General features: G+C 31.9%; 2 protein-coding genes and 1 long non-coding RNA gene across 5 annotated transcripts in view; 1 reads left to right on the plus strand and 2 right to left on the minus strand.

Annotated features, from left to right (window-relative positions):
- LOC105206470 lies at window positions 1–19699 on the minus strand. Of its 3 annotated transcripts, XM_039455778.1 has the most exons (11): window positions 18487–19699; window positions 9860–10162; window positions 9367–9475; window positions 3569–3773; window positions 3303–3491; window positions 3093–3173; window positions 2710–2886; window positions 2102–2325; window positions 1788–1947; window positions 1596–1696; window positions 1–1531 (listed from the first exon to the last, which is right to left on the minus strand). In XM_039455778.1, exons 5-11 carry the CDS (start codon window positions 3373–3375, stop codon window positions 1511–1513), a joined length of 837 nt encoding a protein of 278 aa, XP_039311712.1. In that variant the 5' UTR covers window positions 3376–3491; window positions 3569–3773; window positions 9367–9475; window positions 9860–10162; window positions 18487–19699; the 3' UTR covers window positions 1–1510. The 3 variants fall into 3 exon arrangements, with proteins under 3 accessions (XP_039311712.1, XP_039311713.1, XP_039311714.1); XM_039455779.1 differs by lacking the exon at window positions 9860–10162; XM_039455780.1 differs by lacking the exons at window positions 9367–9475; window positions 9860–10162.
- Window positions 6595–11708, plus strand: LOC120359163. Its single transcript, XR_005575990.1, has 2 exons — window positions 6595–7144; window positions 7507–11708. It is a non-coding gene; the product is annotated as an uncharacterized LOC120359163 (long non-coding RNA).
- Window positions 11962–27687, minus strand: part of LOC120359162 — a 23469-nt gene continuing 7743 nt past the window's right edge. The window contains exons 2-3 of the mRNA XM_039455777.1: window positions 18651–18656; window positions 11962–14682 (exon numbers count right to left, since the gene is read on the minus strand). Coding sequence (XP_039311711.1) covers window positions 12902–14584 — 1683 coding nt within the window. The 5' untranslated portion in view covers window positions 14585–14682; window positions 18651–18656 and the 3' untranslated portion in view covers window positions 11962–12901. The remainder of the gene's footprint in view (window positions 14683–18650; window positions 18657–27687) is intronic.

Raw genomic sequence — 27687 nt, forward strand, 5'->3', positions numbered from 1 at the left:
TTTATTCATCTGAATTGAGATTTATTGCAATATTAAACACAAATACACATATTGATAGCGAATATTGACAGATAGAAATATGATCTTATTAAACGTCTCTCGCATGTTATATAAATTCAACAATGACAGATTATTAAATTGTTACATTGCATATTACGTCAAACTATGTTTTGGTTTCCTCTTTTTTTGTTGGTCCTTTTTTAAATTTGTACGCCTAAAACTAACGCTTTAAATCGGCTATCGTCGTCAAACGTCATAACGAAATACAATAAAAAATATCTCACAGAAATTCAAAACAGTCAATTATCGATTCTACTTGAACGTGACAAATAGATACTTTGGAAAGAGATGGTTTTCAAGGTAAATCTACTCATGCTAAACGGATAATTACAAAGAAACAGCGCATCTATACATCATATACCAAAAAGATTTTTCGTAAAAAATAACGTTTGCTGAGAATTACAACACGGTGCAACATTTTTATGAACATGAATTTGAAAAAAAAAAGTGATTTGGTATGACTTCCTCTTCACTTTGATATAAGCGGAAATTTCTTAATGTCCATACATCTGTGTGTGTATGTGTGTCTATGTCTGTGTGTATATGTGTATTAGGAATAGTACGCTTTTCTTTAAATAGATAAATACAATATTGATAGATAGAAATATAATCTTGTTAAACATCTCTCGCATAAATTCAATAATAATGACAGATTATTATGAAATTGTTAGATTGCATGTACAAAATATATTTTGGTTTCCTATTTTACTGTTTGTCCTCTTTTAAATTTGTACGCCTAAAACTAACGCTTTAAATCGGCTATCGTCGTCAAACGTCATATCGAAATACAATAAAAGGATCTCGCTGAAATTTAAAACAGTCGATTATCGATTCTACTTGAACGTGACAAATAGATCCTTTGGAAAGAGATGGTTTTCAAGATAGATCTACTAATGCTAAACGGATAATTACAAAAAAAAAGCGCATCTACAAACCATATATTAAAAAGATTCTCCGTAAAAAAAGAACGTTTGCTGAGAATTGCAACACCGTGTAACAATAAATTATATTTTTATGACCGTAAATTTGTAAAAACAAGTAATTTGGTATGACTCACTCGTCACTTTAATATAAGCAAAGTATATGTATGTGTGTATATGTATGTATATTAAGAGCAGTACGCTTTTCTTTAAATACTTTCTAATTTTTCACGTTTTACACAGCTAGAACATGCACTTGATAGTTTTCGAAATCCACCTTCTCTAAGTTGCCTTCGTCCATTTTCATTTTGAGTTCTCTCACTTTGGAACTGACGCCGCTCTTTCTATATATACCCTCGGTATAGAGACCATGCATCTCGATAATTGTGATCAATCGATCTACTACGAGTGGTACTTTGCCATCACCGCAGTCCAACTTGTATAAAGGTATACCAAATACTTTGCGTGAATTTGTTTGTCGCACTATATCGACACTTTCACAAAGCACTTTTTGTGGCATGTCAAAGTTTTTATTCCGGTTGTACTTTTACCTAAAGAAAAAGATATCCAAATATTATCTCAAAATAATTTATTTAAATTAAATAAAATAAATACCTGCTGTCTGTCATATCTTGTTTTAGCATACTTTAGCCATGCGGATACGTAGTTTTGCATCTGTTTGTCCGTTAAATTCGGAAAATGTTTTCGAGTAGCACCTACGCGTAAATGCAAAGAAAAATTATTAACTTTATTTATGTTTAATTACAATTTTGAGCTAAATAATTTATATATTTTTTAAAATCTTACATTTTATTATCTCTATTATAATTAACATGTTTACTGCAAAGTTCCCTTTTTGCCCTTTCCACGAACATTTCATCCCTAATTTGTTTGTGAAAATTTTTTCCAATGAATTTTTTATTTGGTTTTGGGGTGAATCCCCTCCTAGTAAATAAAAATACGTTTCCTGAAAAATACAACAAATACAATTAAATAGTTTATGCAAATTACAATATTAATATATTTCTAACAATCATAATTTGTAACAAGACCATTTAAGTATAATACACATATAATTACAGAAACGTCAGAAATACGGTCAAAGCTGGATCTGTACTAACCAGCTGTTTTCTTTTGTTTGTATTAATCCTCAATGAAGTATCATACTCTTGCAATTTTTTAAATTTTTTATACGGTTTTGTTGGAATAGACAAATTATTACAATTTGGGTCTGTAAACATGACTGGTGCGTTTTCTTTTTTTCGTTCCAAAAATGTCTTTTGTTCTTCCAATAACTTCCTAATCACTATTGTATTTTCCAAAATCTTGATGATATTCTGACTGTCTGAATTATATTATTATTCATTAAGTAATAATTAAATCTTGACGTTTTGTATATAATACAATTAAAGACAAGATAGGCTTATGATCAGAATCTTGGCATTAAAATAATATTCATCATTTTATTCTTTCGTACTGTGTGCTGTCGTTACTTGCAGTTTGAAGCACACATCTCATAGTATTGATGATAAAATTGGGTGGTCAATTTTATTTATTATTAATGTTAACATAGCATCTTTTAAATTTCTCCCACTTTAGAAAATCACAAAGAATATTATTTCAGCGGCAAGATCCTGATTGTATATAGGCCTATTTTGTTCTTAATTGTATTATATATTATTATTTACAAATGTTTGAATAACAAAATAGTAATAAATATTAAAAATACCTGATGGTAAATCTTCAAATAAAATGTTGCGTACGAAATTTGGTGTAAACATGGTTTCCTGTGAAGCATTCCCAATCCTATGATAGGATTCAAGATCCTCATTGTCATTTAAACAATCCAAATTGTTAGTTTCAATCTCGTTCGGACTTTGATTTTCTTTATCGTTATCGTGAAAGTCTACATAAATAATAAATTAATAACTACATATATTAATACACTCATGTATCTAAACAATAGAATTATATAAGATAGATCAAAGACGAGTCGTTTATACTTTATTCTTAAATATTTTTAATTAAATACATTTATTTTATTCTTAACGTACGTCTTTGACCTTTTATATAATTCTATTTATAACTACACATACATTATGATATACTAACCATTATCATTTATTGTCTTGTCAGTTGGAGCAATGTTTGTATCATTCTTCGGAAATACATTTCCACGATCTATTGCGGAATCTAAAAAATAAAGTAAGTTATAATAAAATAAGTTATAATCTCAGTAATGTCGACTCAATTATTCGAAGCTGTAGATCATGAATAGCTTGGGTCTCCACGTGCCATTAGAATCGAGCTTTACTAACATACCACATAGTGTTGGAAGTTTTGGAGGAGGTGTCATTCGTTGGCTTTCAGAATTGTCACTAAGCTCAGTGGTCATATAATCATCTAGGTTTTTTCTTTTTGGTTTCCTTTTTTTTTGAACTTCTGGAACGGATATATCAGTATCGGTTTGAGTTTTTTTAATTGCAAATTCCAAAGCAGACTTGTATGTACCTGTAAATTAAAATTATTCTATAACATAAGAAATATCTTTCTGAACTATAAATAATATTAAAGATAATAAATATTACCAGTTTGAAGTAATATAGTTTAAATTTTATATATTTTCCAAGAACTTTTTGGGGCTGCACATTTTTTTATAGCTTTCCGAGGATTTTTGTCAGGCCCTTTGCACGTTATTTCATTGTTGATAATTGTGATCCATATTGTTGGTATTACCTCGATAGCAGCTGATTCTTCCAAATTATCGAAAAATTCGACCACAGACCAAAGAACCTGAAACATAATACATTTTATTTGTAATTACGATGAGTAAAAATACAAGATCCCAAGGAACACACAAAAGTCAGGAGAATATCAAAATGACTTTATTTTGATTCTTAACATCAATAAAGTCAACTTTTCTAACCAAAATCATCATTTTCACTTTATATTAACTTTAATGTATTCCTTGTGTTAGTGTAGAATGTGAAAGTACTCTTACTTTACTAAGTATTTTATTATTGTGTATGGATTAATGGGATAATTAGAAAGGCATCTTGGTGCGGAAATTGTAAACATTTTGCTTCAATATCATTAATATTGATAGTATATGTAGCATCAGAAATATTTCGCATCAGTTGTACATGAAATAGCTTTGAAGAGCAAGGTGAATTAAAAAACGTTGTTGATTCTGTGAACTTTCTTCCACTTACAAAAATTTCGAGTGTGTTTCTATTTTAGCAAATACTTTCTATGCATAATACAGACTTGTCCCTTATCATGACACAATTATCTTTATTTCCTATGCTAACTTCATATTTCCCAGTATCTACTTTCTTATAGTGTATGAAATGTCCTCTATCCGTAACTTGTGTTTTAAATTCTTGATATAAAATCGGATAAAGCTTTTCGTCTTGTTTCTTTATTTCATCTTCTTCTTTCAGTCTATTACAAATTTGTTGTAGGGGATGTTTCGTCGTTTGAATTTTTTTTTTAATTTCGTACAAATAATTTTCATATTTGAAGCAGCTGAATGTATCGAGGGGGCCATGCAGCAAGCAGTCTGCAGGTAAATGGATAAGGCCATGCACATTATGATTGACATGCTCTTCACCATAAAGTACAGAATATTTTTCAATAAAATAGTGAAGGAGTTGTAATGCATAATCATTGTATACAGAGTACAATGCAGGGCTACATAAAATGCGAATAGCGCATGATAAAGTTATGAAATGTGTGTACATATTCTTGTTTCCCATATTTTGTAAAACAATCGGTCCAATGTACAACAAAAATTGTCTAAGTTCAGTGGCTTTAAAATATTCAATGTCATCCAAGCTTCTTGGCAAGCGGGCAAAGTCTTTAGGTACATAATTCTTTAAAAACAATATCTGATCATTAATGACTTTCCTCTCATAGTCATTCAAGCAAACGTTCTTTTTTCCTCGTATCCAAAACATTATCATTCGTTTCATCACACCGAGAAATACTAAATGCATGCCATCAAGGAGTACTTGCGAAACCAATCCGATGTTAATGTTTTCGAAAGGACTTGTACCTTTATGAAATTCGTCGTCTATTTTGGTTTTGAAAGTTTCATCTGTCCTTAATTCAGCTGGTTTCTAGTAAAGCTACCCTGTTATTAATAAAGCTACCTTCTTGAGTGCACTTAGTACAGCTGTAAAATCCTGTATGACCTTTCGTACATAAAACAAACGATTTTGCAAGAGCATCGCAAAGTAGTTTACTGGCCTTTAGTTTTACAACTTTATTGTATATGTTAAATCCATTGTTTTGTAAATGTTTAAACTCTGTAATAAAATTATTTAAATATTGATTTACATCAGCTGGTTTTTTGTACCCATGATAAATTCCAACTGCAAAAGGCTTTGATGCATTTTTACTCACTGAGTTTACATCTACAGATATAAGTATTGGCCAAAATTGACTTTTTGAACTGTGCGAAATTGGTAATCCGTCAATGTTTATATTAATAGGTAACACTACTTCTGTATTTTGATTTATAAAATTTTGCATGTAAATATTACTGATAATAAATTTACGTAATGTAGTCTCTATGCCAATGTGACAATATGATCCGGGAGGGACACTTATAATTTTATACGGGCATGAATTTGGCGTTTTTAAAAGAGTACGCGAGTCTACAGGAAACTTTGGATATGGTACTCGTAAAATTTGCAACAAGTCGTTAATAGCTTGTTGACTTAATAAATGTCTGTATTTGAGAAACCATTGTTTCATAGAACCAAGTACAAAATCCTCAGTAGAAACTTCTTCAGATTCTCTAAATGTGTATAAACAATTAAAGTCATCCACCTTTTCTGTATACACTGTGTTCATATTATGTTCTGCAATAACTGGAAATACTAATGAAGACTGATTTTCTGTCTGTACAAATTGGTTATTGCTTTGTTTTTGCACAGGTTTTAGTGCATTTGTCTGTTTTTTATGCATAGATATTTTATGTAAATGTTCATTATCTTCTAAAACTTGGATTAGTTCTTTTCTAACAATTCGACGCATGTGTCTTTTGGTCTTAAACTTTTTTATTTTGCCCATTTTATATTGTGTCAATGTATATTTATTTATTAAGGTAGAGAAATCAGGAATTTTTGTTGGAAATCGGAGTTGTGATTAAAGGATGGGAATGACCTACAAAAAATAACATGTTACCGTAACCGTAATCTTTTTTGTAAAAAGCAATTCGTTAGAGTTATTCGTTACTGATTTAAAAAAGTAACGCGTTACCATTACTTTTAATAATTTTGTACCGTGTTTTCTGGTTTTCTCATTTTAATTTTCCAAATTATATCTTTTTAAATCTTCATCTATAACTTACCGTAATTTTATGGAATTTTTAAGATTTGTAAATCTTAAGAACCGTGAAATCACAGAACTGGATAAAAAAATCTAATCTTTCTTTGTAAGCAAAAATAAAAATGTGAGGAAATAAATTATATAAGACATAAAAATGCTGTGTATAAAAAAACACGATTTAAGTATATTATGTAAAAGGAGAAAATCTAAAAAAAATAGAAGAAAAATGTAGAAAAATTAATTTTTTCTTAATTTTTTTTAAGTGACAATTTTTTTATAAGCAAATAAAAAATCTGAAAAAATTTAAAATATATTGTATATGAGACTATCTGAGAATGTATTAAATATGTGTATGATAAAGTATAAAAAAATATTATACAAAGAGAAAATCTAACTTATGAGAAGAAAAATTACTAGTAAAACTATATTTTTATTGCATTTTATAAGTGAGAAAATGATCATTGTATGATTAAATATAACATTTTATCTTTGATTTTAATATTTTGATTTTTTTCTGATATTTTCTGATTTTTATTTGCATTCATTAATTTAAAATTGTCAATGAAGTCACGCGATTTTAGCCAACAAATCGCAGCAAAAAGCTTCTACGCATGCATTTCGATGGTACATGGTTCTTCATGCCGTAACGGTCGTCCTGACTCGTCATCGTAACAGTGCAGTGTAGTTGAGTCAATTGAGTGTAGTGGTCATGGTCAGTGGTAGTGGTGTAATACTTTGCAAGTACCATGTTCTTATATGTAATATTTTTACATTGAATTGGAGTATTTTGCATAATATCGGATCTCCCTGGATGAAAAAAACCTCAGGTAATTATTTAAAGTCTGAGTCTTGAATTTGCTTTTATGTGTAGTATATTTATTACTTGATATAAGTATAATATATTTTACATATCCTAACTTTTTTTATTTGCATTTCTATTTCAATAATTTTTAAACGCTTTCTTCTCAAAATAGTTTATAAGTACTAATTTTTTATTATTACGAAATTTTTACTTATTATTATGATTATTATTATTATTAATAAACTTTATTAAATTTTTGTAAGAGCAAATTTATTTTCTATAACGATTAAATGATAAAGTGTAGAATACTTGTAGAATTATCAAACTTAATTTTCATACTTTGTAAATGTTTTAATTTTTATATATTATTCTTTTCTTTGTTTCTAGGAAATTGTGGAATAATATTGCCAAACATTGGAAACAATACGAGAGCAAGCATTTCATATTTTATTGTTGACAAACCTCGCATATTTTATTTTATAAGTTCTCTCAAAGAAGTGTATGAACGGTTAGTTTTATGAACATATATAAAATATGTTAGATATTGCTAATTGAAAAAACTATTATTTAATTACATTTAAAATTGTAGAATATACAATCTCTAATTATTATAAGCTTAATTCTACAAAAATGTATATATTTTTAACTTCAAATATCTTTGTAACTAAATTTTGAATTAGAATTTCATTAAAGTAAAATTCACTTGAAAATAATATCAAAGTATTAATTGTATACATTTTAATTTTTTTTTTAACCACGTTGAGATTAATCATCAGCCATTCACTGCAGTGCTTGAACAGTAAAAAAATTCTAGACACCGTTTGCTGTGAATGGATGCAGTGGTCAATTGCAACGTGATAAAACAAGACCCTCCCATATATTAACAAATTTACAAAATACTATATGAACTTCCAATTACTGCGCATTATTTTTAAGTACTTTTTATGCTTTTAATACTTTTAATGCTAATTTATTAAAGATTGTATATAATAATATTAATTTTTAATTGTAAATCAGAAAAAAATGAATAAAAATATTGATATGTAATGCATTAAAAGTATGTGAAAAAAATGGGCAATGATTAGAATTTTTGAGTGCCGTATGCATGCATGCGAGCAATATGAGTCTCATTTGGAAAACGCATTTGAGGCTCATATCGTTCGCACGCATGAGTACCGCACGTGTGCGACCAATATGAGTCTCATATGATGACGCATCTGTTGGATACCGTGAGCTCACACCGTGCGGATAATCCGCACAGCATCCGCGCTCCGCGCTCACTATGCGCGCATTTTGTTATCTGGGTAATCACATTTTACCTGTATAGAAATATTCAAAAGCTTTCTGTCCAATCAAGACTCTAATGCGTAATCAACGCGCTATTTATTGAATAAATTGAAATAACGATGAAAGTAACGGCTGAATTCGTTACCGTTACTGTAAAAATGTAATATAAAAATGTCATTATAAACCAAAAAAGTAATGATTATTGCCGTAAAAAAGTAACGAAAATAGTAATGGGTAATAGTAACGCGTTACTTCCCAACTCTATTATATTGTAATAAACAAATGAAGTGTCTTACATCAATCATATGTACATCTAAAGGTGAGCAGTATTTGAAATACGTCTTTAAACACATTTTGTATTTAAATATATTTTTGGAAAGTATTTTGTATTTCAATCGGTGTTAGGTAAAAACCTGTTTTTTTTAAGAAAAACCAAAAAATCAAGTTTTTTTTGTTTAAACCATGCCAACCCTGATTTAAATACAATTATTAACATATTTTGGTTACTCACACTTGGCTAGATCTTAGTGCTAATATTTGTTATGTCATTTTATATACCTTATAAAGTTCACGAAATTGCGCGCCGAATTAATTTTCGGTCTTAAAACACAATTATAAGATAAAGAAAAATTAGTAATATCACGTTATTAAATTGAAAATCAACTTAATAGTAAATGATGCTAACAAGCATCTAAAAATATATATAACCCTTTCCCCCTTAATAAAAACTGTTAAAAATCTGTTGTTTATCTTATTTGTCTTGTTCATCCTATAATTATGTTTCAAAACCAAAAATTTAATTCGGCGCGTAGTTTCGTGAATTTAAAAAGATATATAAAATCATAATAAATATTATAGATTAAGATCTAATTATAACCGATGTAAAACATTTTATTTATTGTATTTGTCACATCTCAGTTAATGTTTTCTATTTAATTTAATTTATATTGTAGTACTTACATTTCGTTGCAATAACGCTTGGATTTGATCATTTACAGCAAAAACAGTCTCCATAATTTAAAACAATCTTTGAATTGTATAGTCACTTTATCCAAAACATTCACAAACTCTGTCAAAAAGAAAAAAATAAACAATATTATATAAGTTATTTAGAGTAGTGTCTCTTATACATTTATTTTATCATATACAATAACATGGAAGGTATTAATTAAAATATTGTAAAGATAAAGTTTAAGTTTAAATCTTAATTTTTTAAAATTTGAAGATTTTAAAGTTATTCTACGAGTTTTTCCCAAACCTGATTATGAAATAACTCCTCCAGTAGAAATCGGAAGAAGGTAATAAATATATTTACAATTAATATTGTTTTATTTTACAATTTATATAAAATGAGACATTTATCAATTTGAAAAATTTTTCAACTTGAGATAAATAGATAAAAAGATATATGTATGAATATAAATATATCTATAAATATGTATGGATATCTTACCTCAAGTGCCTTTTTAGCTATTAATTTTAAAATGTTTCCCTTATTATGTCATTTTATATACGAAGTCTACTATTATTTCCTTTAATTCGTAAATAAATTGCTAATGTTAACAATTTGTGTCTATTTTTATAAACATCCCTTTGGTTATTTAAACAGTACTCAATCAAGATTAATTTATATACTGTTAATCTAACTTGAAGTGGTAATATATCGACTTTGAATTCATTCAATATTTGGAGCAATTTAATAAGATCACACTCGTCTTTAATTTTTATATCATCTTCGATGAAATCGAAGTAAGTTCTGCAACAATTATTTCCATAATTCAGATTAAATTATTATATACAATTATTATGTCAATAAGTTACTTATTTAGCTAAGCTAGCCTCTCTCTCTTTTTTTCTAAGTTAATTATAATTAATATCATAAACCAAACATCAATGATGGAAAATAATAACAATCAATAATCACAAACGTTGGACATGTCGGTTGATTTTTATCAAAATAATGATTGTTTAATAGTTTGTTCAATATTAATCAAATCACATTATAAAATCAAAAACTGTATTTTTCGTTTGAAAGCGAGAAAATTTCTGTCACTCGTATAAAATGTTAAAAGATTTCCCATATACGACAAGACTCGTTATCATTTTGCCCTTCCGTCCAGGAGTTGAGAAGATTGTCCCTCCTGCGAGTTCAATAGAATAGTAACGCGGTTGAAGGTGTAACTCGAAAACCGCCAGCTTACAGAGCTATGTCGTACAGTTCTGTGACAATATTTTCAATATCTATGACAATTCTCATTACAAATTTTCTCATGGACATCGGTAGCGACAGTAAGTATTGTCATAGAACTGTACGACATAATTCTCTCCTTTATCTCCGATAACTGATGAACTAACCAGTCATGGAATATATGGGAAATCTTTTGAGTGACAGATCATCTCGTTATATGAGTGACAGCATTCTTATATGAGTGACAGATCATCTCGTTTTCAAACAAAAAAAACACAATATTTGAGAGAGAGAGAGAGAGAGAGAGAGAGAGAGAGAGAGAGAAAGAGAGAAAGAGAAAGAGTATTCTTATATGAGTGACAAATCATCTCGTTTTCAAACAAAAAATACACAATATTTGAGAGAGAGAGAGAGAGAGAGAGAGAGAGAGAGAGAGAGAGAGAAAGAGAAAGCGGAAAAAGAGAAGAGAGAGGAAAGAGCGGTGAGAGAGGAGAGAGAATACGGAGAGAAAGATGTGATTCGGTCTATCTTAGAGAGCGGAGAGAAAGGAGAGAGGGGGAGAGAGAGAGAGAGAGAGAAAATATACGGAGAGAAAAATGTGATTCAGTCAATCTTAGAGAGCGGAGATCGGAGAGAGAGGGGAGGAGAGAGAGAGAGAGAGAGAGAGAGAATATACGGAGAGAAAAATGTGATTCAGTCAATCTTAGAGAGCGGAGAGCGGAGAGAGAGGGGTGAGAGAGAGAGAGAGAGAGAGAGAATACGGATAGAAAGATGTGATTCGGTCTATCTTAGAGAGCGGAGAGAGCGGAGAGAAAGGAGAGAGGGAGAGAGGGGGAGAGAGAGAGAGAAAATATACGGAGAGGAAAATGTGATTCAGTCAATCTTAGAGAGCGAAGAGAGAGGGGAGAGAGAGAGAGAGGGAGAGAGAGAGAGAGAGAGAGAGAGAGAGAGAGAAAGAGAATATACGGAGAGAAAAATGTGATTCAGTCAATCTTTGTGAGCGGAGAGAGCGGTGCGGGAGAGAGAGAGAATACGGATAGAAAGATGTGATTTAGTTAATATACGGATAGAAAGATGTGATTTAGTTAATCTTAGAGAGCAAAGAGCGGTGAAAGAGGAGAGAGAATACGGAGAGGAAGATGTGATTCAGTCTATCTTAGACAGCGAAGAGAAAGGAGAGGCGGAGAAAAGGGGAGAGAGTGAGAGAGAGAGAGAGAAAATATACGGAGAGAAAAATGTGATTCAGTCAATCTTAGAGAGCGGAGAGCGGAGAGAGAGGGGAGAGAGAGAGAGAGAGAAAATACGGATAGAAAGATGTGATTTAGTTAATCTTAGAGAGCAGAGAGCGGAGAGAGGAGAGAGAGAAGGATTGATTGATAGACTTTATTTAGCTTTCACAGCTATTTCTTGTACACAATTATTATAATTATATATTAATATTACCTAATATATACTCTTTTAACAGTCTCTTAAACGCTACTAATTCGCTGCATTGCTTAATCACAGTGGGTAACGAATTATACATTTTTATACCTTCATAAAAAAGGCTTTTTTGAGCACTTCTAGTTCTACGGAAAGTTACTGCTAAGTTTCCTGTCTGCCTCGTTTGTCTATCGCATTCTCCTCCCACTATCTCTATTTTATTGTTTAACGCCTCCGAAGCCATGCCATTTAATATTTTAAAGATAAATACACTAACGTTATAATATAACCGTTGCCTTACAGACATGAACTGTAAGGCGTGTAGCATGTGTTCAATTTTGGTATATCTATTGCACTGTAAAATTACTCTCATGGCACGGTTTTGAGCTATCTGAAGTTTATTCAATTGCGTTTCACCCATCCCAACTAATAGAGTGGCACAGTACTCGAAATGAGGTGCTATGATGGACTTGTACACGATACATCTAGTATATGCTGATACGAAGTTACCTATTCTATTTAAAAAGCTAGTCTTTTTCCTTATTTTCTTAAGTATATAATCGCAGTGGTCTTGAAATCTAAGTCTATCGTCTAGCATTATACCTAAATATTTCATGGTTGATACTCGTTCTATCTCAATTCCATTCAGACACCTCACGACAGTCTTACCTCTTAATTCTTTTCTAATACTTCTAACTATCATATATTTTGTTTTATCTGCGTTCATTTTTAACTTATTTATATTCATCCAATGTTCGATTACATTAAAAGCCATATTCATTTTTACCTCTACATCCGCACTACTTTCTCCACTTACATATATAAGCATGTCATCTGCAAACATTTTTATATTGCACCCTTCTGGACATACTTCAATTATATCATTTATATATAATATACTATAAATAGCAAAGGTCCCAGTACTGAACCTTGAGGCACTCCATATTCTGTAGGCAATAATTTAGACCATATCTGATTGGATCGAACCTGTTGTTTCCTATTATTTAAGTATGATTTGAACCACTCTAGGGTCATTCCTCTAATTCCGTATTGATACATTTTTTCTAACAATCTTTCTCTATCTATTGTTTCAAATGCTCTCTTAAGATCCATGAAGATAACTCCTACCATTTTTCCTTCGCTCACTATTAATTTCCATTCGTCTATGACAGATTGAATCGCTGTTTCACACGAATAATATTTTCTAAATCCCGCCTGATGCTCTGTTATAATACCGTTTGTTTCCAAATAGGTTTCAAGTTGTTCTTTTACTACTAATTCTAGCACTTTTTCATATATTGGTAACATATTAATAGGCCTATATTCGCTCGCTTTTTTGGCTTTATCTATCTTTGGAATCGGTACTATAGTAGAGGTTTTCCAACCTTCCGGACAGTGACCTTCTCTTAAAGAATTATTTATTAAAATCGCAAATTCTTTTTTTATTACAGGAAAAGCTACCTTCAATATATCACTAGTTATTCCCTCTTCCGTACCTTTCTTTTTTGGTAATCCCATAAAAATTTCTTCTAGCTGCTCTAGTGTAACAACCTCAAAACTTTCCATAATTTCTTTGTTCTCGATAGTATAAATAGTTTTTTTATTTATATTCATCCAAAATTCAATTATATCACTGCCGGATCTATCTACATTTATAGAATTTACTATACTATTAATACTTTGTATATAATATAAATTAAATTTATCGGCTATATTGCACTCTTCGGTATCGCCTAAGATCTCAAAATCTATATTTCCTATTTCCTGTATACCTACTGGCTCGCCTCTAATTACTTCTTTTAAGATTTTCCACATAGTCGTAGGGTTTTTTTTATTAAGATCTATCATACTTCCGTAATATTCTTTCTTTTCTTTCCTGATTAATTTTACTACTCCATTTCTTTCAATTTTATACTGTGACCAATTTTGTTCGGTATTGTCATACAATGCTTTCCTATATGCCCTATCCCTCCTATCCGCAGCCTCTCTTATCTCATCTGAGAACCATTTTTTCCCCTCCCATACTTTTGGAATTCTAAATTTTTTCTTCGGTGCCATTACATCTAACGCATCTACTATACTGTTAACAAATTTTTTCGCTCTCTCACTCACATCTACACATTCGCATTGCCATCCCTGACTTTCCTGTAACCTGTTTTTTACTAATATAACAAATTCATCTTCATCGAACTCTTTGTAATTTCTAGCGCTAAATTCCCTGTATTTACTTTCATTTTTACTCACACTTAACTCTACTTTCAGCCACGCATGGTCCGTAATCTTAGGTTCATGAACTATTTGTACTGTTTTATTATTATTAGAAAAAATTAAATCTATAATTGTCTGACTGTCTTTTGTAACTCTCGTTGGTTCGTTCACATACTGTTTCATGCCCAAGCTTAACATTGTCTCTTGTAATTTCTTCGCATAAAACGTGTCCGCCATAAGGTCTATATTAAAATCTCCTATTACCATGTATTCTCCCTTTATTATTAACTCCTCTACTATATCCTCAAAAAATCTCATGAAATCTCCGTGCGATGCGCTTGGTGAGTGATATATTACCATTATCACTCCTTTATAAAGTTTTTCTTTTATTTCTATCGCAGCACACCAACAATTTGATTCTAACTTTTTTATTAATACTACTTCATATCTAATATCGTCTCTTATATACATAATAACTCCCCCTGTGTTCCTATTTTCGGCATCGCATCTAACTACAGTGTAACCTGGCACATTTACTTCACTGTCTTCTATGTCACTAATTAGCCTGGTCTCCGACATCGCTACCATCACAGGATTTATCCTCTTCATAACCTGATGCTGTAGTTCGTCTATGTGTGCTGTTAAGCTCTGCGCATTTGTATACATAATTATTTCTTTTTTCTTCTGTAGTTGCTATTTTGTATCCTCACAACCTGCTCTTCTCTTCTCTTCCTGTAACGCTCTCTTAAAAGTTGGACATTCTCGACTGATGGCTTCATGTTCGTCATTTATTTTTAAATTGTATGTTCTATTTTTGAACATACAATTTACATATTTGCTCTCCGTTGCTGTGCAAACCCGCGAGCTATGATTCCCTGCGCATTTGCAGCATGTTTCTTCTCTCGTACAATTTTTAGCAATGTGGAAGTACCCCCAGCACTTGAAACATCTTTTGACGCTGATGTGATTAAATACAGGACATTTCTTCCATCCTATATTTAGTTTTGATTTCTTCAATATCAGCTCGTGCGTCTCTTCATCTATTTCCATTATTACTGATCCTTCATTTCCTCTTCTTTGGTTGTTACTCTTTTCTTTAACCATTCTCTTCACAATTCGCATATTTACTGTATCTATTCTATTCTGCTTCTTAATTGTATTTATAAGTTCATTATCATCTAAGTTCATCTCTTCTAAATTTATGTTAACAATTTTTACTTTTGGTTTCGATCGAGACGACTCGAGCACTTTATAATTCTCTCCCAGCTTAGCTTGTACTGTCTCTTTCAATTTTTTCATCTCTTCTCCAGATTCACAACCCATAATTACTACTCCTTTGCTTTCTTTCTTTAATTTCGTTACTCCCATTGCCATATTTTTTATATCTACCTTCTCTTTTATTACTTTTTTCGTGTCTTCACTCTCCTGTTGCAATTTTGGTTTAACTATTATAACGTTTTCTTTCTTCTTTTCTTTGACCGCTTCACTGTAGCTTCTCTGTGGTCCTTCTTTTGATCCATGTATCATTTTCTTCAAAGTTTCTAATTCTTGTTTGACATTTTCTAATTCTTCCTGAACTACTTCTTTAATCATTGTTTTAATTTCGTTTTTACGTACCGCCTCATCTTCTATTTCTTTTACAGCTCTTATAATCCAATCTATTTTTAAATCGATTCCTGACCCTTTACTTCCACTGCTCATTCCTACGGATCCTGTCGATGATGTCCTATCTCTTTCTGTCGGTGTCGGTGCTTTTTCAATGTCAGTCAAGAATTCCTCAAATGGGCCTTTACACGGCACGTACTCTTGATTTCTGTCGAAAATTCTATGCTTATTTACACATCCTGGATGGTAAAAAAGCTTTGGGCAAGTTTTACATCTAACAACTTTGCTCTTAATTGCCTTCCTACATGCCGAGCATCGGTATTCTGCATATTCCTCGTCCATGCTGATAATTACCGGCCGAAACCGTTAATATCAGCATAACCGATCCGTCACCTGTGATCCACTTTCACACGTCAGCACTATTGTGTCCACGTATAATGTCTACTGTCTTGTGAGACTTCGATGTCCCAAACAGTAAATTCACTGGTCACATTCACAGATCGCTATATCCCGGCTAGATAACTTTCACAGCTATCCCCGGTCTATGACGGCGCAAAACAATCAACTTATTTTATGTCTTTTCTCACTTTAAAGCACTCAAAAATTATTACATTTGCGGAGCGACTCTCGACACGTCTTCTCCTTGCGAGAGAGAGAGAGGAAGAGAGAGAGAGAGAGAGAAAATACGGAGAGAAAGATGTGATTCAGTCTATCTTAGACAGCGGTGAGAGCGGAGAGAAAGGAAAGGGGGAGAAAAGGGGAGAGAGTGAGAGAGAGAGAGAGAGAGAAAATATACGGAGAGAAAAATGTGATTCAGTCAATCTTAGAGAGCGGAGAGCGGAGAGAGAGGGGAGAGAGAGAGAGAGAGAGAGAGAGAGAATATACGGGGGAAAAATGTGATTCAGTCAATCTTAGAGAGCGGAGAGCGGAGAGAGAGGGGTGAGAGAGAGAGAGAGAGAGAGAGAATACGGATAGAAAGATGTGATTCGGTCTATCTTAGAGAGCGGAGAGAGCGGAGAAAAAGGAGAGAGGGAGAGAGGGGGAGAGAGAGAGAGAAAATATACGGAGAGGAAAATGTGATTCAGTCAATCTTAGAGAGCGAAGAGAGAGGGGAGAGAGAGAAAGGGAGAGAGAGAGAGAGAGAAAGAGAATATACGGAGAGAAAAATGTGATTCAGTCAATCTTTGTGAGCGGAGAGAGCGGTGAGAGAGAGAGAGAGAGAGAGAATGCGGATAGAAAGATGTGATTTAGTTAATCTTAGAGAGCAGAGAGCGGTGAGAGAGGAGAGAGAATACGGAGAGAAAGATGTGATTCAGTCTATCTTAGACAGCGGAGAGAGCGGAGAGAAAGGAGAGGGGGAGAAAAGGAGGAGAGAGAGAGAGAGAATATACAGAGAGAAAAATGTGATTCAGTCAATCTTAGAGAGCGAAGAGAGCAGGGGGAGAGAGAGAGAGAGAGAGAGAGAGAGAGAGAATATACGGAGAGAAAAATGTGATTCAGTCAATCTTAGAGAGCGGAGAGCGGAGAGAGAGGGGAGAGAGAGAGAGAGAGAGAGAATACGGATAGAAAGATGTGATTTAGTTAATATACGGATAGAAAGATGTGATTTAGTTAATCTTAGAGAGCAGAGAGCGGTGAGAGAGGAAAGAGAATACGGAGAGAAAGATGTGATTCAGTCTATCTTAGACAGCGGAGAGAGCGGAGAGAAAGGAGAGGGGGAGAAAAGGGGAGAGAGTGAGAGAGAGAGAGAGAAAATATACGGAGAGAAAAATGTGATTCAGTCAATCTTAGATAGCGGAGAGCGGAGAGAGAGGGGAGAGAGAGAGAGAGAAAATACGGATAGAAAGATGTGATTTACTTAATCTTAGAGAGCAGAGAGCGGAAAGAGGAGAGAGAGAGAGAGAGAGAGAGAGAGAGAATGAGGGAGAGAGAGAGAGAGAGAATACGGTGAGGAAGATGTGATTCAGTCTATCTTAGACAGCGGAGAGAGTGGTGAGAAAGGAGAGTGGGAGAAAAGGGGGGAGAGAGAGAGAGAGAGAGAATATACAGTGAGAAAAATGTGATTCAGTCAATCTTAGAGAGCGAAGAGAGCAGCGAGAGAGAGAGAGAGAGAGAGAGAGAGAGAGAGAGAGAGAGAGAGAGAGAGAGAGTAAGAGAGAGAATATACGGAGAGAAAAATGTGATTCAGTCAATCTTAGAGAGCGGAGAGCGGAGAGAGAGGGGAGAGAGAGGGAGAGAGAGAGAGAGAATACGGATAGAAAGATGTGATTTAGTTAATATACGGATAGAAAGATGTGATTTAGTTAATCTTAGAGAGCTGAGAGCGGTGAGAGCGGAGAGAGAATACGGAGAGAGAGATGTGATTCAGTCTATCTTAGACAGCGGAGAGAGCGGAGAGAAAGGAGTGGGGGAGAAAAGGGGAGAGAGTGAGAGAGAGAGAGTAAATATACGGAGAGAAAAATGTGATTCAGTCAATCTTAGAGAGCGGAGAGCGGAGAGAGAGGGGAGAGAGAGAGAGAGAGAAAATACGGATAGAAAGATGTGATTTAGTTAATCTTAGAGAACGGAGAGAGGAGAGAGAGAGAGAGAGGGAGAGAGAGAGAGAGAGAATACGGAGAGAAAGATGTGATTCAATCAATCTTCAGACGAATACTAACCTTAAGGCCACAAGGCTCCAAAACTCGTAAAAATTTCGTATCTTGAAATATGTCTCCAAGCTCCAGCTTCCTTCCCTGGCAACCACTCGATTATTATCTCGAAGTCCGAGTTCTGGCTTCTCTGTCAGCCAGAGCTCGGACTTCGATTTGAAACCACAGTTAACCACTCACTTCTCCTTCCGGAATTGCTTGCACGCACAAAATGAAGGAAATGGAAAAAAAGAATCAGAAACGGAAAAACCGGGCCACGTCCACCCGCCGTCAGAAGCAGAGAGACAAGAAAGATTCAGAAAACAAAACGCGGGAGCCCGCGTCCGTGTCGTTAGCCGTGATACCCCCGCTGGCCGGTCGAGCGCTCCTTAAGCGCCTTCACATCGTGTCCAATGGAGTGCGTTCAGAATAAACGTCCATTGCAGGTGCGCACAGATGTTTTATCTTTGTTGTTTATCGAATGTTAAACAAGGATAAAATGATGTCTGGGTGCACTTAGACGTTCATTCTGAACGCAGCCATGCAGACTCGCTACAAAGCGCGTTTATTTCAACAATATCATTTTTCTATATTAATTCTCTCATGCAAAAGATGATGCTGCATGCACTGCTATAGAGTGCGGTCAAAGTCTTGCTACAAATAATTTGGAAGCATATGATTAACCAATCAGAGTAAAGAATTTTACAAATTGACCAATCAATGCTTCAAAGCATTATTTGCAGCATTATCGTGACCGTATCCTTAAACGCATGCAGATGATGCACATTAACGCGGGGTGTAAGATGTTTCAAAATTAATGTTTTAAATGAAACCTTTACATTACGTCGCAAATTAACGTTTCAGAAATGTCGCATTTGCTACGTTGTTGCGGCGTTTTTGAATGTGTAAAAGTTAACGTTTCAAAGGAAACATTGAAGAGACATAGCAAACTGAATGTTTCAGAAATATTGTACGTGTAACGTTGAGGCAATGTTTTTAAAGTTATAAAAAAAACATTTTATGTAAAACGTTACTGTCATGTCACAAAATGTTTCTTTTGTAACGTTCCAAAGGGTCATATTTAAGGTAAAAATGTAATGTTTTTGACACGTTCCATGGACTAACACAAATAGAACGTTACTTTTAAACGTATATAAAATCTGTTATTTAACCTATACATACAAAACGTTACAAATTTGCTAAATTAGAGCTAAAACGTAACGTTCCCTGAAGGTTTCATGTTTAGCGGGGGGGATCATAAATATATTACATACATATATATATATATATATATATATATATATATATATATACAGGGTGTTTCAAACCACCCGTACACCCCTTTTCTCTTCGCAGGATTAGGACCAATCAAAAATATGTTCAGACGAAAGTTGTAGGGTTTCAAAAGATCTATTCAATGATCTTATCAGTTTGACCTTGGATGGCGTCGCCAAGGTCAGATCGAAATCACATTAAGTTTTTTAAATAGAACACCCTATTTTTGATTCCAGAATCTAATAGCTGGTATCAAGACCTTTCCAAAACACTATAAGAATGTTTATTTTCGTTGACTACTTTCCGAGTTGTGCGGCTTGAAAGTTACACTACCGCCAGCATCAGCATTACTCAAGATGTACCATGTGGTGGTTACTTAGTCGGATTTAATCTTGTGTGTGGGTGTGTGCATACGTGCATGCGTATGTGTATGGGGGAGGAAAAGGGGAGTCAAAGTTTTATGTACTCTGCTTTTGTTTATTAACTGGATTGATTATGTTTTATGATCAATCATGTCCAGATTGACTGTATGCATTTTCCCGTGCTTAGCATTATCCAGAATGAACGACGTGGACGTGACGAGAATTTCATCCCATTGGGGTGCTTGATTCACGTGACTCCCCTTGCCTCTCACGTTTGGGGTGCTTGATTCACGTGAGTCCCCTTGCCTCTCACGTTTGGGGTGCTTGATTCACGTGAGTCCCCTTGCCTCTCACGTTTGGGGTGCTTGATTCACGTGAGTCCCCTTGCCTCTCACGTTTGGGGTGCTTGATTCACGTGAGTCCCCTTGCCTCTCACGTTCGGGAATGAATGAGTGTATGTTTTGTTAAGCGACTAAATGTTCAAAGTGAGCACCATTCTCTGCGATGCAAGCATCAACTCTATTTTGAAAATCATTGGTTGCTCGAAGAATTTCCTCGGCACGTAAGGATCGAATTGCTTTACTTATTCTACGAATCATATTATCCCTCGTAGTCGGACGTTCATGATAGTCCAAGTTTTTTATCCTTCCCCAGAAATAATAATCAAGGACGGTGAGATCTGGTGATCGGGGTGGATAATTGATTGGACCGTATTTGCCTATCCACTTGTCGGGGAACATAGTATTTAATGCCGCACGAGCAACTCTCGATGTATGAGACGGACATGCATCTTGTTGGAACCACATGTTCAGGCGCAATTGCAGAGGAATATTTTCTAGTAAGACAGGAAGATCTGTCATTATCAAGGCGGAATATCTATCACCGTTTAGATTTTCGTCAAAGAAAACAGGACCTATGATTTGACTTCCAATAATTCCACACCAAACATTGACTTTCCAAATGGTTTGATGATCTACTTCTCTCAACCAGTGAGGATTATTTTGTGCCCAATAACGAGAGTTCCAAGTATTAACAGATCCATCACTTTTAAGTGTACATCCGTCAGAAAATAAAATTTTCAAGTGGAAATCAAGTGGTTGCTGTCTTATAAAGTTGCAAAATACAAGTCTCTGTATCTAAGTCTAATATCGTTATAATTCAACGCTTGATGAGCAGACATTCTGTAAGGGTGAAATTTGTTATTTTTTAGAATGCGCCAAACACTGATTTTACTAACACCAGAATCTTGTTCTCGTCGTCTTAAAGAATCATAAGGGTTCAATTCTGTCGATGCAAGAATTTCCACTGTTCTTTCATCCATAATCGGACGACGAATTTGTGTACCTTTGTTATGTTGAGGCTGAACGACACCTTTAATTTTGATTCGTTTAGCCAAACGTGAAAAAACATTTCGCGAGTGAGGAGTCCGATCAGGATAACGTTCCCGCCACAATCTTTCCGCTGCAATGAATGTACCTCGACACTCACCTAAAATTAGCAGCATATCATATGCTTCTTCATTGGAATAGGACATGGCTAAATAAACCTAGACTAATAAAGAGGGTCGGATTTTTGTTGCGCGATTGATACTGATATGACGGTTATTGAAGACGTAGGTGACAAGTTTGAGAGAGTTATTGTCAGTCGTGTTGAGTTGAGTCACAATAGCGTTGTGGTGAATACATCTCTACTACATTCTATGCAAATAACAATATGTATAAAATCACGAGTTAGACATCGTTACGCAGAAAGCCGCGCTCGTTATTGCTCGTGTGCTACCGTTAAAGTAATAATGTAATTACATAATATTATGACATACTTATGTATGTGACTATCTACGGTCGCGACAGCTAACTTTCACGATTTTTCATGATCTGTTTTTGTTGGCCCGGCTCGCGTGTTTACTTTCTTTGTGTCGGCTGCACGGCTTTCTGCGTAACGCGTGATTTTATATTGTTATTTACATGGTGTTGGCGGTAGTGTAACTTTCAAGCCGCACAACTCGGAAAGTAGTCAACGAAAATAAACTTTCTTGTAGTGTTTTGGAAAGGTCTTGACTCCAGCTATTAGATTCTGGAATCAAAAATAGGGTGTTTCATTTAAAAAACTTAATGTGATTTCGATCTGACCTTGGCGACGCCATCCAAGGTCAAACTGATAAGATCATTCAATAGATCTTTTGAAACCCTACAACTTTCGTCTGAACATATTTTTGATTGGTCCTAATCCGGCGAAGAGAAAAGGGGTGGTCTGAAACACCCTGTATATATATATATATGTTACTGATTTTTAAATAAAATGAGTTTTGTGAATTTAGATCTTATTCGTCTAATTTTGTTATTCTTAGAAGCAGCATAATGATGTATACGAAGAGTGAAAAACTTTTCGAAGAGAATACGAATTAATTGATTTCTATGATCCATCAATGGAGCTTGATTAAAAGCATGTTTCTTTTCAGTAAATAAATCATTTATTTTTAGTTTTATTAATGTTAAATTTATCAGTTCCTTTATTACGTTTGTAAACGTCAAAATATTAAAAAAAAAAAAAAAAACAAGTGAAGATTCCCCACGCGCGTCATTAGACAAAGACAGAAGAGTGGTCCAAAGCTTGCTATCTTTTTCTAGTTTTTCACGTCCCCACTCCTCGAATGCTCGGTCTATAGATTCTATGTCTATGGTTAACAGTAATAGTTATAATAACTGTTACATGCACAAAGAGGTTAATAGTGTAATATTATTCTATTATCGAATTAATTATTACAAATTTATTTATTGTGTTGGTTCTGTTTCCTGCGTCTAAAGATTTTTCCTTTCCTTTGGAGGATTTCATGATCGTTTTAGATAAGTTTTATTAAACGTCTTTATTTATGGTTGTAAAAATTCTCTTTAGAAAGAATTGATACTTTGTATTGTACTTTATTTTCAGATAGCGATTTTGTTTAATATTTATTACATTATGGTTGTTAAAATGTTCATTTGTATATAAACATTATTATTGTGAGGTTGGATTAGAAAAAGTATAAAAATGGTTTAATGACAGAAGGAAGAAAAGTTTTGAAGTGGCACTAATACAGAAAGGAGAAGGGAATTCAACAAAGTAAAAAAGGTAATGATTTAAAGATTTTTAAATAAAGGAACAATGGGTAAATATCATGTGATATTTGATATTTTGTGTTAAAAAAATAAAAATTTTTCTAATAGATTGTTATCAATTTTAGTAAATATTTATAAATTTTTAAAATTTTTCTCTAATGAAATTTTATCTATTTTAGTAAAAATTTTTAAAAATGTGAAATGATTATAAAGAAGAGAAGAGGAAAGGAATAGTATTTCATAATATGAAAAGGAAGGAAGGAAGGAGGAAGGATCAAAAGAGTTTAGAATGGAAATAAAATTAAAAAGAAAAATGAATTGAAGGTGTTGGAAAAGGTAAAGATTTTTAAATAATGGTTGAATAAAATAAGGACATCAATTAAACATCAGATTAAGAGTTTTTTTTAATAATGGGCAAATATTACATGGTATATTGATATTTTGTGTCATAAAAATAAAAATTTCTGTAATAAAATATTATGTATTTTAGTAAAATTTTTTAAAAATAAGAAACGATATAGAAAAATAGAGGAATAGAAAAATATAAAAAAAAGAAGGATCGCAGAAGTGTAGAATGAAAATAAAATTGAATAAAGATAGGAATTAAAGGAGTTAAAAAAGATAAAGGTTTCTGAATAAAATAATACGAAAAGGAAAGAAGAAAGGAGGAAGGAACAAAGAAGTTTAAAATAAAAATAAAATTAAAAGTAGAAATGAATTGAAGGTGTTGGAGAAGGTAAGGGTTACTGAATAAAGAATGAATAAAGTAAAGACATCAATTAAACAACAGACTAAATATTTTTTTTAATATTGGGCGAATATTACATGATATTTTGTGTCATAAAAATGAAAATTTCTGTAATAGAATATTATGTATTTTAGTAAAGTTTTTTTAAAAATATGACATGAAGATATAGAAATAAGAGGAATAGAATAATATAAAAGGAAAGATTGAAGGAGTGTAGAATGGAAATAAAATTGAATAGAGATAGGAATTGAAAGTGTTGGAGAAGGTATAGGTTTTTGAATAGAATAATACGAAAAGAAAGGAAGAAAGAAGGAAGGATCAAAGAAGTTTAAAACGGAAATAAAATTAAAAGGAGAAATGAATTGAAGGTGTTGGAGAAAGTAAAGGTTATTAAATAAACGATGAATAAAGTAAAAACATCAATTAAACACCAGATTAAAGATTTTTTTTTACTAATGGGCAAATATTACATAATATTTTGATATTTTGTGTCATAAAAATGAAAATTTTTCTAATAGATTATTATGTATTTTGGTAAAATTTTTAAAAAAATAAAATGTAAATATAAAAAAGAATAGAAATAGAATAATATAAATAGAATAATATAAAAAGGAAGGATCAAAGGAGTGTAGATTGGAAATAAAATCAAATAGAGGTAGGAATTCAAGGTGTTGTAAAAGGTAAAGGTTTTTGAATAAAATATGAAAAAGAAGGAAGGAAGTTAAAAGGATCAAAAGATTTTAGAATAGAAATAAAATTGAAAGGAAAAATGAATTGAAAATGTTAGAGAAGGTAAAGATTTTTAAATAAAAGATGAATAAAGTAAAGACGTAATTAAACAGCAGATTAAAGGTTTTTTTTAATAATGTGTAAACGTTACTTGATATTTTGATATTTTGTGTCATAAAAATGAAAATTTTTTTATTAGAATATTATGTATTTAGGTAAAATTTTTTAAAAATAAAATGACGATATAGAAAAGAAGGAATAAAATAATATAAAAAGATAGGATCAAAGGATAGAAGTAAATATAGGATAAAGGATAGAAGTAGATATAGAATGTAAATTAAATTGTATGGAGAAAAGAATACAAGGTGTTAGACGAGGTAAAGACTTTTGAATAGAATAATATGAAAAGAAACAAAGAAAGGAGGAAGTATCAAAGGAATTTCGAATGGAAATAAAATATAAAATTGAAATGAGACATAAATTAAAGGTATTTGACAAGGTAAAAATTTTTAAATAAAGGATGAATAAAATAAAAACATCAATTAAACACCAAATTAAAAGATTTTTTTAAATAATGGGCGAATTTTACATGATGTTTTGTTATTTTTTGTCATGAAAATAAAAATTTTTTAAATACATTATTAGATATTTTAGTAAAGTTTTTCAAAAATGTAAAATAAAGATATAGAAAAGAAGAAAAATAGAATAATATAAAAGGAAAGAGTAGAATGGAAATAAAATTGAATAGAGATAGGAATTGAAGGTTTTGGAGAAGATAAAGGTTTTTGAATAGAATAATACGAAAAGACAGGAAAGAAAGAAAAAGGATCAAAGAAGTTCAAAATGGAAATAAAATTGAAAGGAGAAATGAATTGAAAGTATTGGAAATGGTAAAGATCTTTAAATAAAGGATGAATAAAGTAAAGACATCAATTAAATACTTGATTAAAAGTTTTTTTTAATAATAGGCGAATATTACATAATATTTTGATATTTTGTGTCATAAAAATACAAATTTCTCTAATAAGTTATTTTGTCTTTTAGTAAAGTTTCTTAAAAATGTGAAATGAAGTTATTGAAAAAAAGAGGAATAGAATAATAGGAAAGGGTAGAAAGAAAAGAGGAAGAATCAAAAGAATGTAAAATGGTAATAAAATAAAAAAGAGAAAGGAATTGAAGGTACTTTGGGAAGGTCAAAATTTTTAAATAGAGTTATATAAAAAGAAAGGAAGGAAGAAGGAAGAATCGATTGAGTTTTGAATGGAAATAAAATTGAAAAGAAATGAAGGTATTGGAGAATGTGAAGATTTTTAAATAAAGGATGAATAAAATTAAGAATGCTATTGAATACTGGTTTGAAGGTTTTTTTAAATAATAGGTGAATATCGTGTGATATTTTTATTATTTTTGTCATAAACAACAAAAATTTCTGTATTGGAATATTATCTATTTTGCTAAAGTTTTGTAAAAATGTTTATTAAAGATAAAGGAAAGAAGAGGTAAAGAATAATATAAATTAGAAAAAAGGAAAAAGGAAGGTTCGAAGGAATTCAGAATGAAAATAAAATTGTAGAAGAAAAAAATTTGTGATGAAGAAGGTAAAGATTTTTTTAATAGAGTAACATAAAAAGGAAGGAAAAAAAAAGGAAGGATCGAAGGAGTGTAGAATGGAAATAAAATTAAAAGAAAAAAGGAATTCAAGGTTTTGAAGAAAATATAATAAAAATTTCTGAATAAAATAATATGAAATGGAAGGAAGAAGTGGGGATGGATCAAAGGTGTTTAGAAAGAAAATAAAATTGAAAGGAGAAAAGAGTTGAAAGTGTTGGAGGAAGTAAAGATTTTTGAGTAAAATAATACAAAAAAGAAGAAAGGAAAGAAGGAGGAAATATCGAAGGAGTTTAGAATGTAAATAAAATTGAAAGGTGAAAGTAATTGAAGATGTTTGAGAATGTTAGGATTTTTAATTAAAGGATGAACAAAAATTAAGACACAAATTGAACACCAGTTTGAAGCTTTTTTTTAATAATGTGCAAATATTATGCAATAATATTTTCTACCATAAAAATAAAAATTTTTCTAATGAAATATTACATATTTTATTAAATATTTTTGAAAATGTGAAAGAAAGATAAAGAAAAGAAGAGGTATAGAATAATGTAAAATCGAAGGAAAAGAGAAGGAGAGATCCAAAGCTTTGAGAATGAAAATGAAATTGAAAGAAGACTAGAATTGAAGGTGTTGGAGAATATAAAGGTGTTTGAATACAATAGTATAAAAAGGAAGGAAAGAAAGAGAAAAGATCAAAGTAGTTTTGAATGGAAATAAGATTGAAAGAAGAAAGGAATTGAAGGTGTTTGAAAATATTAAGATTTTTAAAAAAAGGATGAATAAAATTAAGACATTAATTAAATAACTGTTTAAAGGTCTTTTCTTAATAATGGGCGAATATTACATATTTTGATATTTTTTGTCATAAAAATAAAAGATTCACTAATAAAATATATATTTAAGTAAAATTTCTTAAAAATGTTAAATGAAGATAAAGAAAAGAAGAGGAATAGAATAATAATAAAAGGAAGGAGGAAGGATCTAAGGAGTGTAGAATGGAAACAAAATTAAAAGTAAAAAGGAATTGAAGGTGTGTTGGAGAAAGTTAAGATTTTTAAATAAGGGATGAATAAAATTGAGACATCAATTAAACATCAGTTTGAAGCTTTTTTTAATAATGGGCTTATATTACATGATATTTTGATATTTTGTGTCATAAAAATGAAAGTTTTACTAATAAAATATTATCTATTTTAGTAAAGAAAATTTTAAACATGAGAATTAAGAAAAGGAAGAAAAGAGTAATAAAATAATGTAAAAGAGGAGGAAGGAAGGCTCGAAAAACTGTAGAATGGAAATAATATTGAATGGAGAAAGGAATTGAAGGTGTTAAAGAAGGTAAATGTTTTTGTATAAAATAATACAAAAAGGACGGAAGAAAGCAGGAAGGATCAAAGGAGTTGGAAATAAA

Source organism: Solenopsis invicta, chromosome 12, assembly GCF_016802725.1.
Source record: "Solenopsis invicta isolate M01_SB chromosome 12, UNIL_Sinv_3.0, whole genome shotgun sequence".
Lineage (NCBI taxonomy): Eukaryota > Metazoa > Arthropoda > Insecta > Hymenoptera > Formicidae > Solenopsis > Solenopsis invicta.

What these genes read in the sequence shown, in the direction of transcription:
- LOC105206470 (XM_039455780.1), bottom strand. Translation starts at nt 3,375, where the DNA reads ATGACCACTGAGCTTAGTGACAATTCTGAAAGCCAACGAATGACACCT. An exon ending in AAAACTTCCAACACTATGTG is followed by an intron (nt 3,174 to 3,302) that starts GTATGTTAGTAA and finishes TTTATTTTTTAG; the next exon opens with ATTCCGCAATAGATCGTGGA. An exon ending in CAAGACAATAAATGATAATG is followed by an intron (nt 2,887 to 3,092) that starts GTTAGTATATCA and finishes TTATTTATGTAG; the next exon opens with ACTTTCACGATAACGATAAA.